General features: G+C 40.3%; 1 protein-coding gene across 1 annotated transcript in view; it reads right to left on the reverse strand.

The window, feature by feature from the left end:
• Nucleotides 1-21,380, reverse strand: part of SLC2A9 (solute carrier family 2 member 9) — a 231,455-nt gene that overhangs the window by 60,363 nt on the left and 149,712 nt on the right. Inside the window, 2 exon segments of the mRNA XM_030563908.1 lie at nt 16,645-16,720; nt 20,591-20,692. Of these exon segments, the coding sequence (XP_030419768.1) occupies nt 16,645-16,720; nt 20,591-20,692 (178 nt within the window).

Below are 21,380 nucleotides of genomic sequence, written 5' to 3' on the forward strand. Positions count from 1 at the left end.
TAGGGAGTTAGATTCACAAGGTTACAAGAAATGCATGAAAATAGCATCTAAGGAAACATAATAACTGAAGTTAAAAAGATGGATCAGAAAGACAAGTTAAATGCCCATGTAGAAGCTTATCCTGGGACACAAAAGTATCCTTCTTGTTTTCTCTCTGTTAATCAATATTTTAACACCTATCTTATTTTAAGCCTACAGTCACCCTGAACACTTAATATACCTCAGCTTCTTAGACTGGTAACAGGCTTTTCAATTGTCTGTAATTAAGCCTATGTCATACTCCTAGATATGATTCAAACTATCAAAGGCAAAGTGAGAACTAAAAAAAATATCAATCCCATACTTGAGCTGGATCCAAACTAGTACAATTTTCAGAGCAAAGATGGTTGGGAAGAACTTCAAGTAACAGACACTGAACCAACACTTCAGATCTCTGAAGGTTCACCAAACATTATTACTCACTGTTCCTCATTCAGACGTATACAGATTTCCTCTCTACTGTAGCAAAGAGCTTTTTGATACCGTTCCATAAAACAAGCAATACTAATGTTTGTTTCTGTTTTTGTTCATCAAAAGGTTCATACTTCTTAATTTATATGCCATTTCAGTGGTCAAAGGACAGATAGCATGACTGTATCTACCTGTAGTGGTTTTAGGTCAGTGCTAGTTGTTTCAGGTAAAAAAAAAGTCTGTTTTTTTTTTCAGTTTGCTAAAGCTGCAAGATTCTGCTCTAAAAGATATTTCCCTAATTTCATGATGGGGGGGGAGGGGGAATCTTATTAGCAGGCTGTATTGGCTATAAGCAGTGGACAAATAGCAACATAATCACATACAAAATTCTGAACTATTGGGAATACTTAACAAAACTGGATAAAGGAACATTACAATTTAATACAATCTTGGCTTTTGATTGGATTAATACATTTATGTGCCAAGTCAGTAAATATCTGGCCTGATATTTAAATTGGGCATCCATATTTTCCATGGACATTTTTGTACTTGTAATTCATTTATGCAGATTTCTGGTAACTGATCACAAGCGTTGAATTGCCGGTGCAGTTCCTTGTGGACACTTTCCATAAGGCCCAGTCTGAAAGCCTTACTGCCTATTGTTTACCTCCTTTTGTGCTGACAACACTGAGGTTTGAAATTATGTTAACTAATTACATTTAATATTCAAATAAGTAGCTAGAGCCAGTATGAGAACTGGCTACCGGATGACAATTCTGTTTCATAAGAACATTTGAAATTTGTTTTCCTTCTGCAATAACTTTCCAATGTTTTTGTGAAAGTGGAATTTGTGTCACAATATCCATTTTCAGATCGAAATCGGAGTTTTTGTATTCAGGAAGTTTCTCTCTCTCTTCCTCACATCTTCCTGACAAAAATTAGTCATAACTAACAAGTCTTTGTGAAATATTCTGACTTCAACATAACAACATAATCTGATTAAATTTTACTTAGATGGAAATGTTCCAACCAGCTGTACTCAGCACTAGCTGAGTTTCCATTCAACTCATGAATACATATAATATCTTTGCTTTTTGATCAATTAATCTAAAGTCAATTTTTATTCTTTAGTGTTCTCGCCTGTAGAATATTAGTATAGTGAAAAAAATTATTCAAGAAAACAAAGTACAGATCCGCCTCTATGCTGAATTTGCTTTGGACTGCTCTGCTGGCATAAAGTTGAAAGACATTTGCAATAAAAGTCAATATACATTCTTCCACGCCTGTGGTACCTAATTCAAATGCTCAGAGGCTTTATAGAGTTTTTTTTTTAAATGTTCTCTTGACACTTTTTCTTTGATTTGTGTGATCCTCTACGCCCCTCCATGACAACTGGCAAAGGGTTCACTGTCATGTAACCGCATCTCTTATCAGGCCTGACATCTCACTACACCTAATACATAGCTGTCATAGTATTTATACCTAAAGAATGTTGTATGAGATATCAAATAAAAGCTGGTCATCCTAAGAATTGTGAGTTGTATGTACAAGTGTCATACAAGAAGTTGGTACGTATATACTAAAAATATGTTTAAACTAGGTAACCAAGGAGGATTGATAAACAAGTTTTTCCTAAACAAAAAAATGTGGATTTACCCATATGCCTAGATCTCTGATGTAAAGTAGCAGAATAAACCAACACAAACAGAGCCTCATTTGCATATTAAGTCAACAGGAAAACAAACTGATGAGGGTGTTTGAAATCAGCATGGGAGGACACCAGACTAAAGCCACAGGATAGGTGTCTTGTTTCTGGGGTCAAAAAAATGAGTTTTTGGGAATATACCTCGACCTCAATATAACGCTGTCCTTGGGAGCCAAAAAATCTTACTGCGTTATAGGTGAAACCGCGTTATATTGAACTTGCTTTGATGCACTGTAGTGCACAACCCCTTCTCCCCCTAGTGGAGCACTGCTTTACTGCATTATATCCAAATTCGCATTATATCGGGTGGCGTTATATCGAGGTAGCGGTGTATAAGAAGAAGCAAAAAGACGTTCTGTTATCCATTTACTGAGATCATCTCTGATACCATGTGATGTAATCATGAAAATCTGGACCCTGATTTGATTGAAAAGAAATGGTTATTTACTGTAACTGTGGTTCTTCGGGATGTGATGCAGGCATATTCCACTTAGGTGCATGCATACTCAGAACACTAGAAGCTGGAGAATTTTGCCTAGTACTGGGGTTCCCAAACTTGGTTTACGGCTTGTTCAGGGTAAGCCCCTGGCGGGCCGTGAGATGCTTTGCTTACCTAAGCATCCGCAGGTATGGCCGCTCAGAGCAGCTGCAGTTTACCGTTCCCGGCCAATGGGAGCTGCGGGAAGCGGCGCAGGCCAGGCCAAGTTTGAAAATCCCTGGCCTAGTAGTACCTATAGGAAGCAGCACTCGTGCCTTGTGCTCATAGTTCCTCCCCTGGCTATATGACCATCACCTCAACCTCCCTCATTTCCTTCACACCAAATGCCCAGAGACCAGACTCCTCTGCAGAGGGGATGACGAGTGTGTCATGCAATACACATCGGTATCACATCTCCAAGAATCACAGTTACAGTAAATAACCATTTCTTTTCAATCAAATCAGGATCCAGATTCAAGTAGATGCAACTGTGCAGTCCACGTAGGTGGAATATTCCACTTGATGCAGGATATTATCCATTTAGAGAGTCTGTGAAGAGACCACTTTCCCCTTCATCTGATCTGCATGTGATACAAACCAGCGAGGCAAAGCATGAAACATTAGTGCTGCCCAGACAGAATGCTAGGCGTTGCCTGACTTCTAATGTAACGGGATGCTGCTTTTCAGGAGATGAATGCGGTTTAAGAAAGAATACAGACAAATATACCAGTTCAAACATACCAGGCTTCAAAGTCACTTTGTCCTTAGAGAATTATGTCTAAGGAGGTTCTATTCTCAGAGCCAGTAACTCACAGACACTCCTTGTGGATGTTATCACTACCAGGAATGCAATCTTCTAATATGTAAGCAGAAAGGGACAAGTTGTTGGGGGCTTGAATGGAGGTCCCATGAAAGGTCCCACATAGGAACTGGCTCTTGGGCTGGAGCATGGAGAAAAAGAAGCCCCTTTAAGAATCTTGCTACCTTGGCATTGGGGAAGATTGATATTCTCTGAATGGGGGGGCTGAAATGCTGATGTCACTGCAAGATGTATTCTCAATGAGCTAAATGCAAGGCCCAATGGTTGACTGTGCATCAAGTACTCTAAGATGTGCTGGATAGTGGCAAGTGTCAGCTGAATTTCACAGCCTAATGACCACACCAAAAACCGCTTCCATTTCTCTGAATAGGCCATTCTAGTAGAGGATTTTCTACTGTTGAATAGGACCTGTCCAATAGCTGCCGATCACTGTACTTCCTGCTCATTCAGCCACGAAGCAGTCACGCCATGAGATGCAGGGAGCTGAGTGCGGGATGTAAGGTGCGACCGTGATTCTGTGTCAGTAGGTCTGGACAGAGAGAAAGGGGTATGGGAGGCTGAACTGCCAGTGTGAGGATTTTTACCACGCATTTGGTAAAAACCTAACAGGCAGAAGAGAGGCCAGAGGGAAGCATCATATACTGGAAATGGCAATCCACTATGACGAATCAAAGGAATTTTCTGTGGCTTGGCAAAATCACCACCTGGAAGTAGGCATCCTGAAGGTCCGGAGCAACAAACCAGTTGTTCTGAGACAATGCAGGGAGGACAGTCGAGAATAGGTCTTGCCCTTCCCTTAGAATTTGGCACCGGAAAATACGGGAAAAGAAGCACTGATCCTGATGTTGATGTTCCGGCAGAACCTCCTGTGCAGTTTCCATAGCCAGCAGAGAGAGAATCTGCTTGAGGAGGAGAGATGGAAAGGAACTGGATGGCAGAGCCTGATCTAACAGTACTTAGGACCCAGCTGTCAGTGGTGATTGAGCCCCAAGCATTTTGAAAGTGAGCCAACCTGTCCCCAAACAGAAGGGACAGGGGGAAGGGAATGATGACTGAAATACTGCTGTGGACCAAGAGACAACAAAGGGTGCTTGGGGAGGCTGCAGGGGAAGGTGTGTCAACTGGCCAAACCCTGAACCTGAATGCCTTCTCCTCTGGGTTCTATGCCCCTTTCTGGGGTTATCCCATGATCTCAGAGGGAGGGAAAGACTGCCCAGATCAGTGCTGCAATACTGCTGCTGCTAACAACTGTAGCGATGCCTCTGCGTTGCTGGCACATACTCCTCACCAAGAACAATAGGGTAGCCCTTGCGTCCTTGAAAGAGCACAGAGTCTCATCTGTCTTGTGCGAAAAAAACACACAGCTGTTGAAGGGCAAATCCTTTATGGTCTGTTGCATACAGAGGGCAATGCCCAACTTCTGCAGCTTCGCTACCCATCTCATGGTCACCACCAAGGCCACCTGTTTGGCCAAAGTATTTATGACATCCAGTGTAGACTGCAACAGAGCCTTAGCCACCAAGCAGCCTTCAGTGATAAATGCCTGAAATTCCTCCCTTGAGGTTTTGGGCAGCTGGTCTGCAAACTTAGACATAACCATTCAGTTCACAAAGTCATATTTGGACAGCAAAGTATGCGGTTAGCAATGCACATCTGTAAGGAAGAGGAGGTGTAAATCTTCCTACTCATCAGGTCCACCTTTTTGGAGTCCTTGTCCTTGGGAATGGACTTAAATCTGCCCTGCCAGCTCTATTGTTCACAATGGTTACACCCAGGGAATTTGCAGGTAGGTGGGAGTAAAAGGCTTTAAATCCTTGCACCAGGCGCTTTGCAGAAGGCAGTACCAAAGCCAGTGTGCTCCAGAGAACCCTAGCAGAGTTTAGGAGTGCATTGTTCATACAGAGGGTGACTCTCCCATGGGCAGATGGCTGCAGGACAACCGACAACTTATGCGTATTCTTCTGCAGAAACTCTGCTTGAATACCCAGGGAAGCAGCCACACACCACAAATATGCCCGGTATGCCTTGAAACCATCCAATATTGAATAGGAAGAAGAGCCAGGCATCATGGAATTGTCTGGGGATGAAGATGAAGTGGTTAATTGTACCAGAGCCAGAGCCTGAGCCTGCTCCAGGACTGACGGACCTGCATGGGAAGACTCTGAAGGCTCCGCGAGGGGAAGGTTAACCAGTGCTTGGACCTGTAGCAGATCAATGTTCACTGCTACAGACCTGCCCAGTGATCTCGTCTTAGAGAGAAATGAGGAGTGGGACCTTGGCAACTGAGGAACATTTCACAGATTCCATAGAGACCACTGGTATGGATAGAGTATTGGTGGCCAGTAGGCACCAAGCCCCTTTCCCAACCAGGAGATGACAGACAATCTTGGTACCCACAGGGTTCCATGAATGGCCTCCCATGTGGATCAGGCGACAGAGAGAAAGAGAGGAAGATCCCAACCTGGATACTGAGGAGTTCTGGGCTTCAGGATATAAAGGTTGAGACAGCCCTGAGGGTACGAGCAACCAGTATGACTCCATAGCCCAGAATGAAGAGGGAACTGGTACCAATGGTGGAAACAGTACTGCCAGCATTGAGTATGCCTCTGTCATTTCTGGTGCTAGAAGCAGTGTTGAGCCCAAGTGGTACCTAGGCGACTGATAGTGCCAAAGTGGAGGGAGGTGAGTGCCACCATGGTAACAATGGCAGCGCTGACAGCGTGGGTGTCAAAGAAGTTCCTGATGCCAAGCAGGTCCCTTGTTTTCAGCCTACCACTGGTCCCATTTCCACTATCTGAGGAAGGGAAACATTGGAGTGTGGTGCTGACAGACCCAGAGGTTCAACCAGCTGGCTATAAATTATATAAAAGATGCAGCCCTGGCAAAGTCCAGGACCAAGGGAGAGGTTGGGACAGAAAGGCTGAGGAAGAACCAAACAGGGTGTCTGCTATGCCGCCTGAGTGGAAACAGCTGGTGATGACATCACCCACATCGGTACCAGACTCAACGGACACCTTTGGCCTGGAACCAGAGTTGATGGTATGGGATTTCTTACGTTCAAGCACAGTATCGAGGAGTGGATGACAGGATCTGCTCCATCCTGTGCTTTGGTGTTCACACCATGCCAGTCCATGCTCCTCTGGAGGAGATAGACGGGTCCCCACATGAACTGGAGCAGCCTCCATCAGTCTTATGTGACCTTTTCCTCAGTGCACTTGATGAGGAATGGTGCTAGCTCCAGAGCGGGAAACGGCAGCACTCTCAGAACCCAAGGGTGACCTTCGATCCAATGTAGGCCTCGGTGCCAAAGAAGGCTTCACGGACTGTTGGAGCAGGTGCGGCTTTAGACAAAGATCCCTCACCACATGAGTCCATTTTGTGAACAATTTGCCAATGAAACACCGTTCCTTGATATGGGCTTTGCGTAAGCACAGCAAGCACGGTGTGTGGGGATTGCTGTTAGAGATCGCTGCCCCACACAATCGACAATGTTTAAACCTGAGTGAGGATATCACCAAGGAAATACTTGAACTAAACCTATATAAGGGTACAAATTAACTACATACAACCAGAAGAAGTCACTAAGACAGAGAGAGGTTGTAAGGTTAGGAACCACACAGAGCTTAGATTCCAGCCATGGGCATTAAGAAGAAACTGAGGGGGTAGAGGGTACTGTCTCAGATAGCCAGGGGGTAGAGGTGGTACTGTCTCAGATAGAAAGGGCAGGGCCTATGAGCACAAGGCGCAAGGGTCACCTCCTGTGGGTACTGCTAGGCAAAATTTTCCAGCTTTGATAATACTGATAATACTGGGCGTGCACATGCCTAAGTGGAATACACAGCTGCATCTGCTTGAAGAAGAATCAGCAAGCTCTACAGAAAAACGTTGTGAGTGAGAAAACTGCTTTAGCCAAAGGATTGTAGTTTGCTAAAGTTATGTTTAGTCTCTTGGAATGTGCGATATTTTTGTTTCATTTGTAACCAATTAAAACTCTATCTTTAGTAATAAACTTCACTTTGTTTTATCATAAGTAGATCTCAATACAGTAATATTAGGCAAAGCACGCATTTTTAGTTAAACCAAACAAGCTGGTTTGTACACTGTCTCTTTGGATATAGCAAACTTGATAATTTCTGTGAATGTCCAGTGACGGGCTGGATACCCCAGGGGAACACTCTTCCAGGTGGCCTGCGAACTGGGGTGTACCAAGTGTTACCTGCAAGGAAAGGAGTAAGGGCTGGCAGCGTCCTGAGAAATTTGTCTGGGGTGGCTAACAGACTGCGGTGACAGTAAGCTGTTATCCAGGTTAGCACTAGCAAATCTCTCTCTCATTGATGCAGAGGGGTCACACAGACCTATCGTTTTGGGCATCCCAGACAGCACCACCATTTGTTTTCTGTTTTGATTCTTCGTCTATTTTTTTAATTACATGAAGCTTCTTTAGATCATACATATCAGATATTTCAGCTGAAATGTGTGAGCAAGGGACAATGACTTCCTGCAGCTCCTGCTTCTTGTGTGGACTGCTCTTTAAAGCTATTTACTAACTTGTAGTTCCTCAACCAGAAATAATCTTGCATCCAGATACTTGCAGTTACATGAGATAACTAAAAGACTGAAAAGAAATAAGTGCCCAGAAGCAGCATTTTTTCCCCAACCTACAGAAGAATCTGTTATTTTTCAAAGGATATTTTTCTGTTTTAAATTCCCAAACTACTGTTGAACTCCAGCCTGTGGTCATTTAGAACCTAAAGGCACTTTTTGATAGAACATCACTGGAAACTGTTAGGAAATACTGTGACACTGCACCCCATATTCTTCATAGTGATATTATGATATTATAGCATAATTATGATGCATTTTATACAAGTTGGCCACGTCAGGTGTCATTGGAAAAGTTATGATTTGTTGAATATGATTATCCTATTTGTATGCATGTACCGTTTTTGTATCTGAAGTTATGAATATTGACTATAGATCTATATTTCAAAAGTAGTTATCCCTGCGTGTATAGCTCCAAGATGCTTTCAGTCTAGATAGTGGGTGGGGAAGGGCCTATTCAGGGTAACGAACCATTAGGGAAAACAATAGGCCTTAGGAGAAGCTTATCTTCCACCTCATGAGCCTTCCTGAGAACACTCCAAACAGCCTGTAAGTAATGGCTGCTATGACTCTGCAAAGGGCCAGACCACATGTCTCTGGACTCCATATTGGGATGTCAGTATTTTTCCACAAACCAATCTGGAAACCAAGTTTTGAAACAAAGGGTTCCCGCCATATGCCAAAGCTATAGAAGACAGGGAGTGACATCATCTGGTGTTCTTCACTCTCCACATAAGAAAATTCTTGGAAACACTGGAGGAACAAAGACTGAACTGGGGGAAGTGCTGGACCCAGGCTAAAGGGATTTCTAGCCCATGTGTGAAAGACCTGGGGACTCCACGCTGTATAGCCAGTGCAGCTTGTCCCTTAAGAATCTGCAGCCTGCTTGGATCGTCAGGGTGAGAATTTGCTAATGCATATCCTATCTTTCTAGTATCTTAGACTTAGTTTGCATTTTTGTTTATTTACTAGGTAATCTGCTTTGATCTGTTTACTATCACTTAAAATCTGTCTTTTGTAGTTTATAAATTTATTTTATGTTTTAATCTACCAACAAATAAGTCTGGAGTGAAGTGTGTGGGAATCTTAGCTCAAAGGGGCTGTTGCATATTCCTCTCCATATTGTGCAGTGCAAGATGGTATAATTTTGGGTTCATGCGGGCCTGGGGAGCTGAAAGTTACCTTGGCTTTAGCCTTTCTACTGTTGGTTCGTGCAGCGGCTAGTGAGAGAATCTGCATGTAATTGCAGCTGGCTGTGTCCCTACCTGTGTGAATGCTGGTAGAAGTGTAAGACCGGAAGCGTTCCTGCAGATTGCCTCAGAAGCATCATGAGAGATGAAGCCCAGGCTGGTGGGACAGAAGCTGGGCTCAGTGGTACCCCAGTTCCAAGAGGCACCCCAGAGGATCCCATCACAAATACATTTTAGATTTTTGTTTACCTTTTTATTGTGAACAGAGGGATATCAACAATCACCTACTCCTCAATATAATTGCAGTTAACGTTACAGTTTCAATGCTTAGGATTTCTTCCTGGAACACATCTGCAAACTTGCATGCAGAAAAGGGGGAAAAAACTGACTGAAAGTGACAGCTGATCCTAATTGGTGAGGAGCAGATGGGACTCTGCCATATGCTTTTCTGAAAGTGACAGACAGCACACTACCGATACAACTATCAAGAAATCATCAGATGTTCTAATAGGATAGAAAATACTATTAAATGGGAAGCCATACTGGCACTTTGAGACAATTAAAAATGTTAATTTCTACATATTGTGGGCTGGATCCTCAGCTGGAATAAATTGGCATAGGTCCTCTGAAGTCACTGAAGCTATGCTGGATTTATCCCAGGCAAAGAGCTGTATCTCTAGACCCACTAGAAGCCACGTATAACTCTTGCTGAAGTCAACAGAAAAGCTCCAATTAACTACAAAGGTAGTTAGATCAGATCCCAAAGCTTTAATAATGTCACACCATATCAGTCCCAGTTTGTCAAATATAGGTGATACTCATCCTTCCACACCAGGCTAAGACCAGTCACGTATTTTCTTAAGTTGTAGTTCAATATTATTGTTCATTTTCCTAGGGAAAAACATTCTCACAGATTTATGAAAAAACAGAAAAGATTAAAAATAATTTTCAGATCTGTCTAGATAAATTACTGTGTTACAGTAAAGCCCTATATATTGTAAGTGTGAAACTGTACTTTGTCTGCTTAACGATCATCATAAAACTACAACTGTCCTCCTCACCATGATCGTACCAGACATTCATTAACATTAATATGCCTCTTGTGTTGGTCACACTACAATGTAATAATAACTTCACCCTGGCATACAAGGCTCACACAAGGCCCTCCTCTCCACTTAGGCTCTTGACCAGTCTGAAGTCTAGTAGATGGTAATACACAGGTCCTCGATTCTGAGTTGAGTTTTTTGCCCTAGGTGTCTCAAACTGGACACTTGAAGACAGAAGAACCCAAATTTAGTGTATGTCATGAAAATCTGGACCATAATGCTGAAGAAATAAAGCAGATTAAAATATTTCATGCACATTTTCCACAAGAAATGTTAGATTTATTAATGTAGCTCTGTGTATTTTCTTTCTAAAAGTTATTTAAAAAGTTCTCTTCTTAAGCAGAAAAACTTTGAGCCTAGTCAGCTACTCTATTTAAAAATATAAAATTAAGATGAAGTAGGTGGCATATAGATTGATTTTTAGTGATCACAATCATCTTCCTATTTGCATAATCAATCAATTACATGTACTGTTTCCCTTCAGCAGGGTTGCATAGGTAACTGAAAAAAGAATTTGATCTATACTGTATTAGTCAATAACATATTAGAGTAGTGAATTTAAGTTCACATACAGTTACTACTATACTTTATTAGTTTTACCCACAAAGATCCAAAAGTATAGATTCCCCTTACAATTTTAAGTTAAGAAGACACAGCTACAAACTACTGGATTTTGATGTTGAAGAAGTCATTTGACAAGTGGCTAGTAACAAATTAGGGGCCTAATCCTTTAATTCTTTACTCACATGAGTAGTTCCACTGGAGCTAATGGGCGTACCCATATAGATGTATTAATTTATTTTATTAATAATGTAATAATAAATAATAGATTTATTATTTATTTGTGTGAGTAAGAGTTGAACAATTGGACTCTAGAATCTTTATGAACTTTTTGGAATTTCATGAGTAAATTTCTGCTTGCCTAACTCCCAGAAAAAGTCCCTCTGAACTCATTAGGCCCCCCAGTCAGAACACTTTAAGGAAACACTTGAGTTATGCATTATTGCTCAAGATCCTTCAAAACTGACTATATCTAGGTCTTAGCTTAATTATACTAATGTACTGAATGGCTTGTTCCTCTGTCTTCATAGATCAATTAACTAATATGTGACCCATAGTTAATGAACTTTTCCTGTCTGTAAGCCCCATCTCAATTCATTTAATAAGGTCCCTTTAGATGGACTAAAATTTAATCAAACCCAATTCACTGATTTTTTTTGTTCCACTCTAAAGCAATTAGATGTCTTATCCGTTCATGTAAAATGAACTAAAGCAATTTGGCATGTAATTGTACATGAATAACCAACCAATAACTGAAAAGGAACACTGTCTCTCTCACTGGGGCAGGGACAAAGAGTGTACAGGAGGCCACTGTTGAATATTACCTCTGCAGGAACAGAATAATGGGATACTTCAACGCCTAGCACAGTGAGGCCCTGGTCCATGACTAGGGCTCATAGGTACTATGGTAATACATATATATGATGATAATAATATTAACAACTAATAGAATAACAACTATATGAAGTGTCATGCAACCAAAAGGTATTGCAAATATAGTAGACTGAAATTATATTTGTGCTGGAATTACTATGTAACACTTTCATCCTCTCATTAATTTTACTGGATGGAATTACTCTTTCATTTTACTATTCATTTAAACACCTGCTGAGGCCTTATGGATAACTTTGAAAAACTTTCTATTAAGAAGTAATTCTGTATCCATCTCTTATTGTTTTCTTCACTTCCATTTTTTAAAACAGACACATGCATAAAGGCAGATCCTCTGTTTCCATGCAGTTCATCTGCTCCTCCTGCTCATTCTCTATCTGAATCCACAGTTCTCTCTTTATGATATCATCAAGTCTTCAGACACTAAAATGGATCTCATATAAAAGGGACACCAATGCAATATGAAAACCCAAGAAATTTGGGACTAGACCATTCAAGGCAAACAACTCTGATTCCCTTCCAAATATGCATTATGGGGCAAATCCTGACCTGGCTGGTACTGCAAGATGAACATGGCCACTTTCAGATGAGTCCATGCTTCAGAAATGCTGCCAGTTGGCACAGGATTCCATTGGATGGGCCAGAGTAGACACGCAGTGCGGTCCCCTTTTCTGCTGCTTTCTCCACTCCTACCTAGTGCCTGTTGCTGACATTAGTATATGTGATAACAATCTAGAATTGGACAATCATCCCTAGCCACCAGACCATATGGGTGGATCATCCCTGTATCTCGGCCCCTCTATTTTAATACTTAAACACTGTTGCTTACATGTGGAGAAGGAGCACTCTCTTTATAAGCCTTCCCTCCTTGTGTGGTAGCACAGAGGACAGGAAGTGACCCCATCAGTGGCTCTTTCATTATGCTGTTAGATCAAATAATTCAGGGCGATGTGATATACAATTCAGCAAATATATTGTAGTATAACAGTGTCCTGCTGTTTAATTGCTCTGAGCTTTAAAAGATGAGTAGAAACTTCCTACTTCCATGGTTAGATTACAAAAAACATGGCTGGCTCTATTTTTAAATACAAATGCAAAGTGAAAATTCTTCAGGACTTGACTGTGCTACCCTCACTGCCACAGAGTAGTACCTTGCTCAGTGAGTAGTCCAATAGATTCCAAAGAGACTACTTACAGAGTTAGGTACCACTCAGTATATGGGATGTGCAATCAGGATATCTGTGTTGGTTTTCTTCCCGTCTGGCATGCAGGTATAGATTCAGAGTCATCCACCACAAAATCATGTACAACCATCATTGAAGTTAATGGGAGTCTCATACACTTAAACCAGGGATGACTTTGGTAAACAGCAAGCAGTAGAGCTGGATTTGAACTATTAAGAGCTACATTTTGACTTGGACTATACAGCTATGAAGGATAGTAAAGGGAGTTGGAACCTCCATTACATCTTTGCAAAGGCTACCCAGACCTTGTAACTGGGCAAGGAGATAAAAGAATGGACTGCTACATGCCTGTTTACCACCTCATAGACTAAGAGGATGGGATCAGGAAATAGGTAGAACCTGGGCTCTATTTTCCAATACACTAGCCAGCATAGATATGCCAGAGCAAGGGTGCCATCACTTACTGCTGGCATAAACTGGCAGCAAGTTGCTATTTCCCACCACCCATAGACAAAGGGAAATCAGGAAGAGAATTGGCTATGGCACAATCCCTCCTGCAGCTTATGTGCCAGCCTGTGCTCAGGCACACTCAAGCCTAAATTATGAGAACTGAAACCTCACTATTAGGATTGCAACCACATGTGCTCTCTCAAAGTAGATCTGATAATTGCATTAAAAATTTCAAAGTTATGCCTCTGTCTTGTGATGTGGACAGATATGGATGTTCTACTTTTCAGTTACACTTTTTTTAGGTTAACAATATATGCTAGGTTTTCTTCTATTATGAAATATGGCTAATAATGGAAGTTAATTTCCATTTCTGAAAGAAATACGGTCCCTGACAGAGACCAAAGCAATACAGAAATCCTGGGCTTGTCCAGATAGACTAAAGGATAGCTGACCACAGAGGCAGTTCCTCTGTGGGTAAATTTGGCCTCATTAAACTCAGCTGAAATGCTGCCAATGATTTCAACGGGAACATCATATTACTTGGGGCAGGATCCCCCCTGTTCACTCCCTCCAGACTGGGAAATTAAGCTGCAAACTTCAGCAATTCACAGGTTAAACTTTAGTTCAACACTTGCTGTCTTGTTCTCTCAGAAGAAAAGACAGGGTTAACCAACAACTAGGCATTTCTTATGAAGCAAAGTATTATTCGGTCAGACCAAAACCATTACAGCGAAAATATTTCACACAAACAACAAATAGCTTATACACATGTTCAGCTTACCAGGTATCACCCAGCCTCCACATGGAGACTCTGGATCAAGCGTGAAAATAACCTCCCTCCTCAGTCAGGGTGGTCACTTTAGATGGCTTTCGGTTATTTGCCTGGCCTCGTGAACTACGTCAAACCAGTATATGTAATTTCCCCTCCGGGATGAAACTTCAGACTTATTACCTGCCTTAGGAATGTGCATTAATTATTCCCCAGTGATTACAGTTCCCGAGGAAACATTTTAGCACCCCTATTGTGTCAGGAATACAATCCCTAGCCTATAAAGACACATATAACATTTAAGAAGTTGGAATAGTCATAGACTATTGTATCATGTGCTGATAACATCTATCACAGTCACCATATTTTCCCTAGCAATTAGTGTATTTGACTATATCGGAATGGTAGATGGATTGGTTGTAAAGAAAACACAGTATCATGTTCTCTTCCTTTAAAAACAGAAACAGAACACACAACAGCAAGAAGAGTGCTGTAATTTTAAATATTTTTTATAGGAAGCAGTCTGTTATAATGAATAGAAGTTTCAGTCTTGCATACTTATAGATGTATTGCCTCAGTACAAGCACAAAATGCATTAGAAAATCCTGACTGGCAGCAGTGAAGGGATAAAAGCTAAGTGAATAAAAATAGAATTTATCATAGAGAAAAAAGAAAAAAAGAGGAAAAAAGAAAAAGAAAAAAAAATGTGGAGGATTTATTTTACAAGGTTGAACTGTGACTTACATTTGAAGTTTTGAAAACTGGTGAAATATCTTTTAGGGTTGGCCTAAATTACTCTTCAAATTTGTTTCTATGGGGCTTTTTGGAAGGCAAATAAGTAGAGGTTACAAGTGTTCATACTTATTTACAGGAGTTAAACAATTTTTGCATAGTAAAAGGAGAACTGGCAAGAAGTTTAAAGTCACCACTTGACCTCTCAAGCCTATCTGGTTGAGAACTGACTCTGATTTCAAAATGCCTTTTTTTAGAACCCAGCAATCTGTTGCTGAGAATTTTGTTTTAAACATGAGAAACTTGGGCAGAATTGAAATTTACCCTTACAAAAGCACTAGGGGATTTCATGACGATTTGCATCACTGGTTTCAGTGCCAAGGTTGGGCGGGGGTAGAAAGAGCAGTCTTCAAGGGACTTCTACTCTCTATTGCTCTCAGGTTCCCACACAGATAGAGGGCAGGGCAGGAAATTTTCAGTTTTTGCAAGTTAGTTTGGCCCCATCCATATATCAGTCAGTGAAGCTCAGAGAGCATGGAGGGGACTGGCATAGATTAGTGACATAGTCCTTCCCCCAGGAGCATTAGGAAACTAGGGAGGAACTTGTGAGTCACAGTCATAGCTTCCTGGTCTTTTCCTGAGGTGTCATGGATATCTAACACCTCTCACTCAGAGGGTGGAGAGCGGGATTTTTCAATATTACAATTTAGCCCTATTCTATTATAGGATTCACAAAAAACTGTATGCTGCCTTTTCCAGCTGTCTTCCCAATATACTTAAATAATAAAACACCACCCCCCAAAGACAAAAGTGGCCTAAGTAAGTAATAATGATGACGACAACAATGATGCACAAGCAAGGAAACTAAACAAAAGAATCATGTTAAATTTCATCTTCATTAAAAAGAAAGGAGAAAAAAATGTTGGATACAACCATGGCAGAGGTGATGGGGACAGAAATGTTTTCAGATTTATAACAGAACATATATGAAGGAAAACCACAAAAGCAGTTCATTTCCAGTGCCCCCTCCCCACCCCACAACTTTTCTGTGAAGAACAGTTTGTTACAGAATCTTTGGAAAAAACCCACACCTCATTTTAGCAGCACATATTGTACATGAACTATGCTCTGGTTAAATTCCTCTTTCTGCACCTGCAAACATATGCTATCAAAATTAGCTACTTGCTAATTCACAGGGCCAGATTCTGTTCTCAGTTAAACTGATGTAATCCTGGAGTAACAATGTTTAAGTCAACGGAGTTGTTCCAAAGTTACACTGATGTAACTGGTAATCTAGTTCATTATGTGTCAGCGTTTCTTAATACTTCTACAGAAACCCCTGCTCCAATGAGTCCCAGAGTTCATTGTAATAAAGACTGCATTTTATCTATTGCCATAAAGAAGCCTAATAATCCTGACAGAACCCACACAGAGAACGAGTGAGATGTCATTATATGCACATTATCAACATAGTGATCCAAAGGCATCAGATTCAAATTCATGAAGTCTATACATGCAATGGGGAACCAGAAGCATTAACAACAGGAGACTAACCTTTTTGATCATCTTCTTATACAAGGAACACACACACACAACCCCCTGCCACACACACAGCAAAGTCTAATGTAATGTCACTTCAATGTGCATGTTTTAGTGTTTGGTGCATGGAGAAATGACATACAAAAACATGACAAAAAATTACTTACCTGGGCCAATGCAAAATGATGCAATTATTGCAAGAATGCAAAATATACTGAGATAGGGGAGCCAGTATGCATGATTCTGGAAAAAACAACAACAAAAAATAACCCATACTAGCAATTCTTATGTCAAATGCATAATCAATAATAAGAAATCACATGGAATACAAAATATTCTTTACATTCTTTCCATAGATTAGGGTTTATGTCAAGAGTTAGTCTTAGAAATCAGTGTTCCTGAAATATTTATTAGACAATTTGTATTAAAATTATAATTTGGAATCTATACAGTGAAATGTCAAGAGGTCTGTTGCATTGAAAAAGCCACAAATATTCCAAAAACTCATAACTTCTTATGCTGCAATTCAAGCCAAGCTGTGAAAGAGAATTTCCTTGGGTTGCACAAATTCTGCTTAGTCACTTTCCCCAGATGTCTCTGCCATATTAATGAAGGCCAGTATGGCAGCTTTTATAAATGACTAAGTTAATCTGAGTGAAGGATGGACTAAATACATGGCTCTCAATGGAACAGGAAGTTCTGTTCACCAGAAGCTGGGACTGGGTGACAGGGGATGGATCGCTTGATGATTATCTGTTCCATTCATTCCCTCTGAAGCACCTGGCATTGGCCACTGTCAGAAGACAGGATACTGGGCTAGATGGATCTTTAGTCTTATCCAGTATGGCCTTTCATATGTACTAAGCTTAAAACAATATACAACGGGAGTAGTCAAACAGGTTGGGATATTCAGCCACATCCTGAAATTGTAGACAAACAACCCAATGGATCTGATTCTGCAGTAAAGTTTTGTATGGAAAAGGACAGCCACAGGATCAAGCCCATAGATCAGTGGTGGGCAATCTGCAGCCCGCGGGCCGCACATAGCCCATCAGAACAAGCCGCTGGTGGGCCATCAGACCGTTTGTTTACATTTGCTCAGCTACGTGCCCACTGGGAGCTGCAGGCGGTCGTGCAAATGTAAACAAGTGGTCGGGCACACTGCCAGCGGCTTGCCCTGATGGGCCGCAGGTTGCCCACCACTGCCATAGATTGTACATGGTTTTATAAGTCTTTGGGTATGTTTACACTTTGAGCTGGAAGGGTCAATTCCACCTCAAAGAGATGTACTTACACTAGCTCTGATCAAGCTAATGTGCTAAAAACAGAAGGTAGCCTCAGTAACGTTAGCAGTGAGAGGGGCTAGGTGCCCAGGGTACATAACTAGCATCTTGCATGGGTACATGCTCAGGGCAATTAGCCACTCATGCCGCTGCAGCTACACTTGATTTTTAATACTTTAGTTTAATCATATCTAGTGGGGGTATGTCTCCTTGAGCTGGCATTTATAGCTTACAGTGTAGACACAGCCACTGTATTCTTCCAAAGTTCCACACTTCTATTTCTATTACAGATCATGTGGTTTTGTGAGGAGTTCATTTTGTCTACAGAAAACTAAGTGAAGCAACAGCAATACAGGTAAAAAGTAATCAAAAGGAACTGACTAAGATTAAAAAGAAGAGCTTAAGGGAAGGTAACATTTGATTCAATAGAATCTCTAAATTATATGAATTTTCCCTCTAGCTTCAAATACTGAGGAAGAATTCTATTGAACTGCCAGGCCACAGTCCATGATTCATCTGTGTAATGCTGAATAATAAAACCCCTTGATTTCCCCCCACAGTCCTGTGGTCTCATCTTATTTCTCAGAAAATTTTGAATCGCAGAATGTTACAGTGAGGTTGCATATTACTAAGTCTTTGTTGCTTTTACAAAATACAAAGATATATTTACATAGAGTATCTGAAGTATTATCATAACTATACTTGTTGATATAAACGACTGATGTACAGGTTCAAACAAAAGAGTACTATACTGGTTTGTTTCTTTTTAACTTGTTTATTCATTTAGTCACTAACTCTCAAAATATGATAATATGTCAAGGCTCTCCTTGGCATTAGTGTGAATTCATAAAGTTATATATTTATCAGAGATGAGCTCAAGTTGGATCCAAACACAGATCTAAACGTCTAAACAGAGGACACAGGTGCAAATTCAGAACCAGATAGAATTTTCCTCCGAGTTCAAGGTTGTATGCATTCTGGGTTCTTGGTTCAGACTTATATCTAATACTTAATGCATAACAGACCAGATATTCAGCTAATGTAAACTGATGTCGCTCCACTAAAATCTAATTTACAGTCAGTGGAGCATCACTGATTTATGACAGCTGAAGATCTAGTCCAATTAGTTTAAACATATCACACTATGTATTAAAGAGTCTGGAAAAGCCTGCTTTTCAGTTAGCTCATAAACTTGCAGCCTTATATTTTTATGTGTCTTATGGTTGTGCTAACAACCTTGGTTTTATGACCTAGTCTGTAAAGTACAGTTTTATTGCTTCATACACTTGACAATATAGTAAGTTCTATTCAGATAGTTCACAGATTCATAGAGTTTAAAGCCAGAAGGCACCATTAGATCATCTAGTCTGACCTCTTGTACAACACAGGCCCTTAAATTTCACCCATTTACCCTTATACTGAGCCCAATAACTTGTCTTCGGCTAAAGCACATCTTCCAGAAAGGAATCTAATCTTTATTTGAAGACATCAAGAGATGAAGAATCCACTGCTTCCTGTGGTACTTTATTACACTGGTTAATCACCCTATTAAAAATTTGTGCCTTATTCCCAATCTGAATTTGTCTGCTTTCAGTTTCCAGCCACTACCTCTTGTTATGGTTTTACTACGTTCAAACACTACTCACATTGACTCTGAGGGTATGTCTACACTACACAGTAAGGTACAATTATAGCCCGAGTAAGCATACCTGTGCTAGCCATAAGCTAGCTAGTGCAGGTACGCTAGTGGTGAAGAAACAGGGGCCTGGGAAAACCCAAGTATGTAGCCGGGGTCCCTGGCAATATTTTATTGGGGTAGGTAGCCTGCTCTGAAGTTTGTGTTGCTACATTGTCACTGCTACTATTACCTTCACTAGCTAGATTAAAGCTAGCAGGTAGACCTACCCACAGTATAATTACACGTTGGTTTGCAATATAGACATACCGTCAGTGGCTCCCTTTGTATCAGCTCAAGCAAAGAAATAGGATACTGCAGTCAGATAAATGGTTAGGCTCATTTTAGCCACTGTACCAAAGCAGAGAGATCTTGACAATAGCCAGCGGAAGAATAACTTGCTGAAAGATCACCAAAAGCAGGCTGTTCCAACCTATCAGAACTCTACTTTTCAGGCCCCAGGAACAAAAGAAAACTACATGACAATGCATACAAATGGAGGACAAACAAGGGAGACAAACTGATTTCCTTTCAGTGTTACAGTTTGTTTAATAACCTCCTTCCAATCATTTGACATAATCACTTGTGAAGTAAATGCTAACCCTGCATCTCCATGCCAGGTGCTTCCTTCCAACAAATAATGAATCTTCACCTTTTGAGTCAAAATAGCTGAACTGAATTTCAAAGCTACAATTGCACTGGAATGTTTTCTCCCCTGGAGTCTTCTGTTTGAATTTAACCTTTTTGCTTTAAAAAAAAAAAATCACCAGTAAACAGAAGGCACACAGAGAATGCAAGAAATTTCAAGAAGATATATACTATTTTACAGCAAAAGTATGAAATGTTGAATGCAGCATTTCTCAACCATGGGCAAAATTATCCTCTCAGATCTACTTCCAGAAACTCTCACTTGGTAAGAAATGAATGAGACAATCTTTTAGATCACATTATGACTAACAATCACACTTTGAAATAATTAAGTTTATAATTAAACAGAAGATAGAACTTCAAATCTCCATTTCAGAATAGGTCATTATTAAAAGTTAATCAAAAGTTGGAATGGTCCACAGAAGTAAACTGAAGCCCAGAAGTACTATAAACCTGATATTTAATAGAAAAATGAAAGAGAATAGTTATGTAATGAATATACTGTACCTGAAAAGTCAGGGATACTGTAAGTACTGCAAAGAAGATGACCATCAAACCAAAACCTCCGATAAGTAGAGGTCTACGTCCAAGCCGTTCAACAGCTAAGCCCTGAATAAGAAGAAATAGTATTTTACTTTCCTGAAGAATCAGCAGAGCTTCGTTAATTAACAAAATTCTTACAGTGAAGTGATAGGTGCTATGTAAAAAACATTGATAGCAACAATTAACTCATTTTGTTAATTCTCAGCTACAGTGTGTTCATACAGTAGTCAGATTACACCATTTGACATATTTTGGGAAAAAAAGGTCATTGTAATTATTCAGCCATGCTCATTAAAAATTGAGCAAATAAGTAATATTTGGTTGGGTTAATTTTTTTCCCTACAGAACCATAATGAGATTGTAGATGGAAGAATGTGAAACTTGTAATTGATTGTCTTAAAGTGCAATAGCGTAGGTTCAATTTCCATTAGTGCAGTGGATATCAAACAAGTTTAACATTTTTTACATAACAGTTACTTTAATTTGTATGATCAGACAAACAGAATACAAAGCTATGAAATCACAAAATCTCATTCAAACGTGGCACAGATACACAGAAACCTGAACATTCATGCACCTTTTCATTTATTTATGTTGACTACTTTGCAGACAAAGGAACTTAATTAAAAAAAATTACATAAAATCAGAGTATGTCCGCTGAAGAGGAATATGATAAAAAGAGCTCTAAAAAGAGTTAGTATAAAATAATTTGATTTTCCTAGATTCATACACTTTAAGTTGATGAGTGAGATAC

Source organism: Gopherus evgoodei, chromosome 5 (assembly GCF_007399415.2).
Source record: "Gopherus evgoodei ecotype Sinaloan lineage chromosome 5, rGopEvg1_v1.p, whole genome shotgun sequence".
Lineage (NCBI taxonomy): Eukaryota > Metazoa > Chordata > Testudines > Testudinidae > Gopherus > Gopherus evgoodei.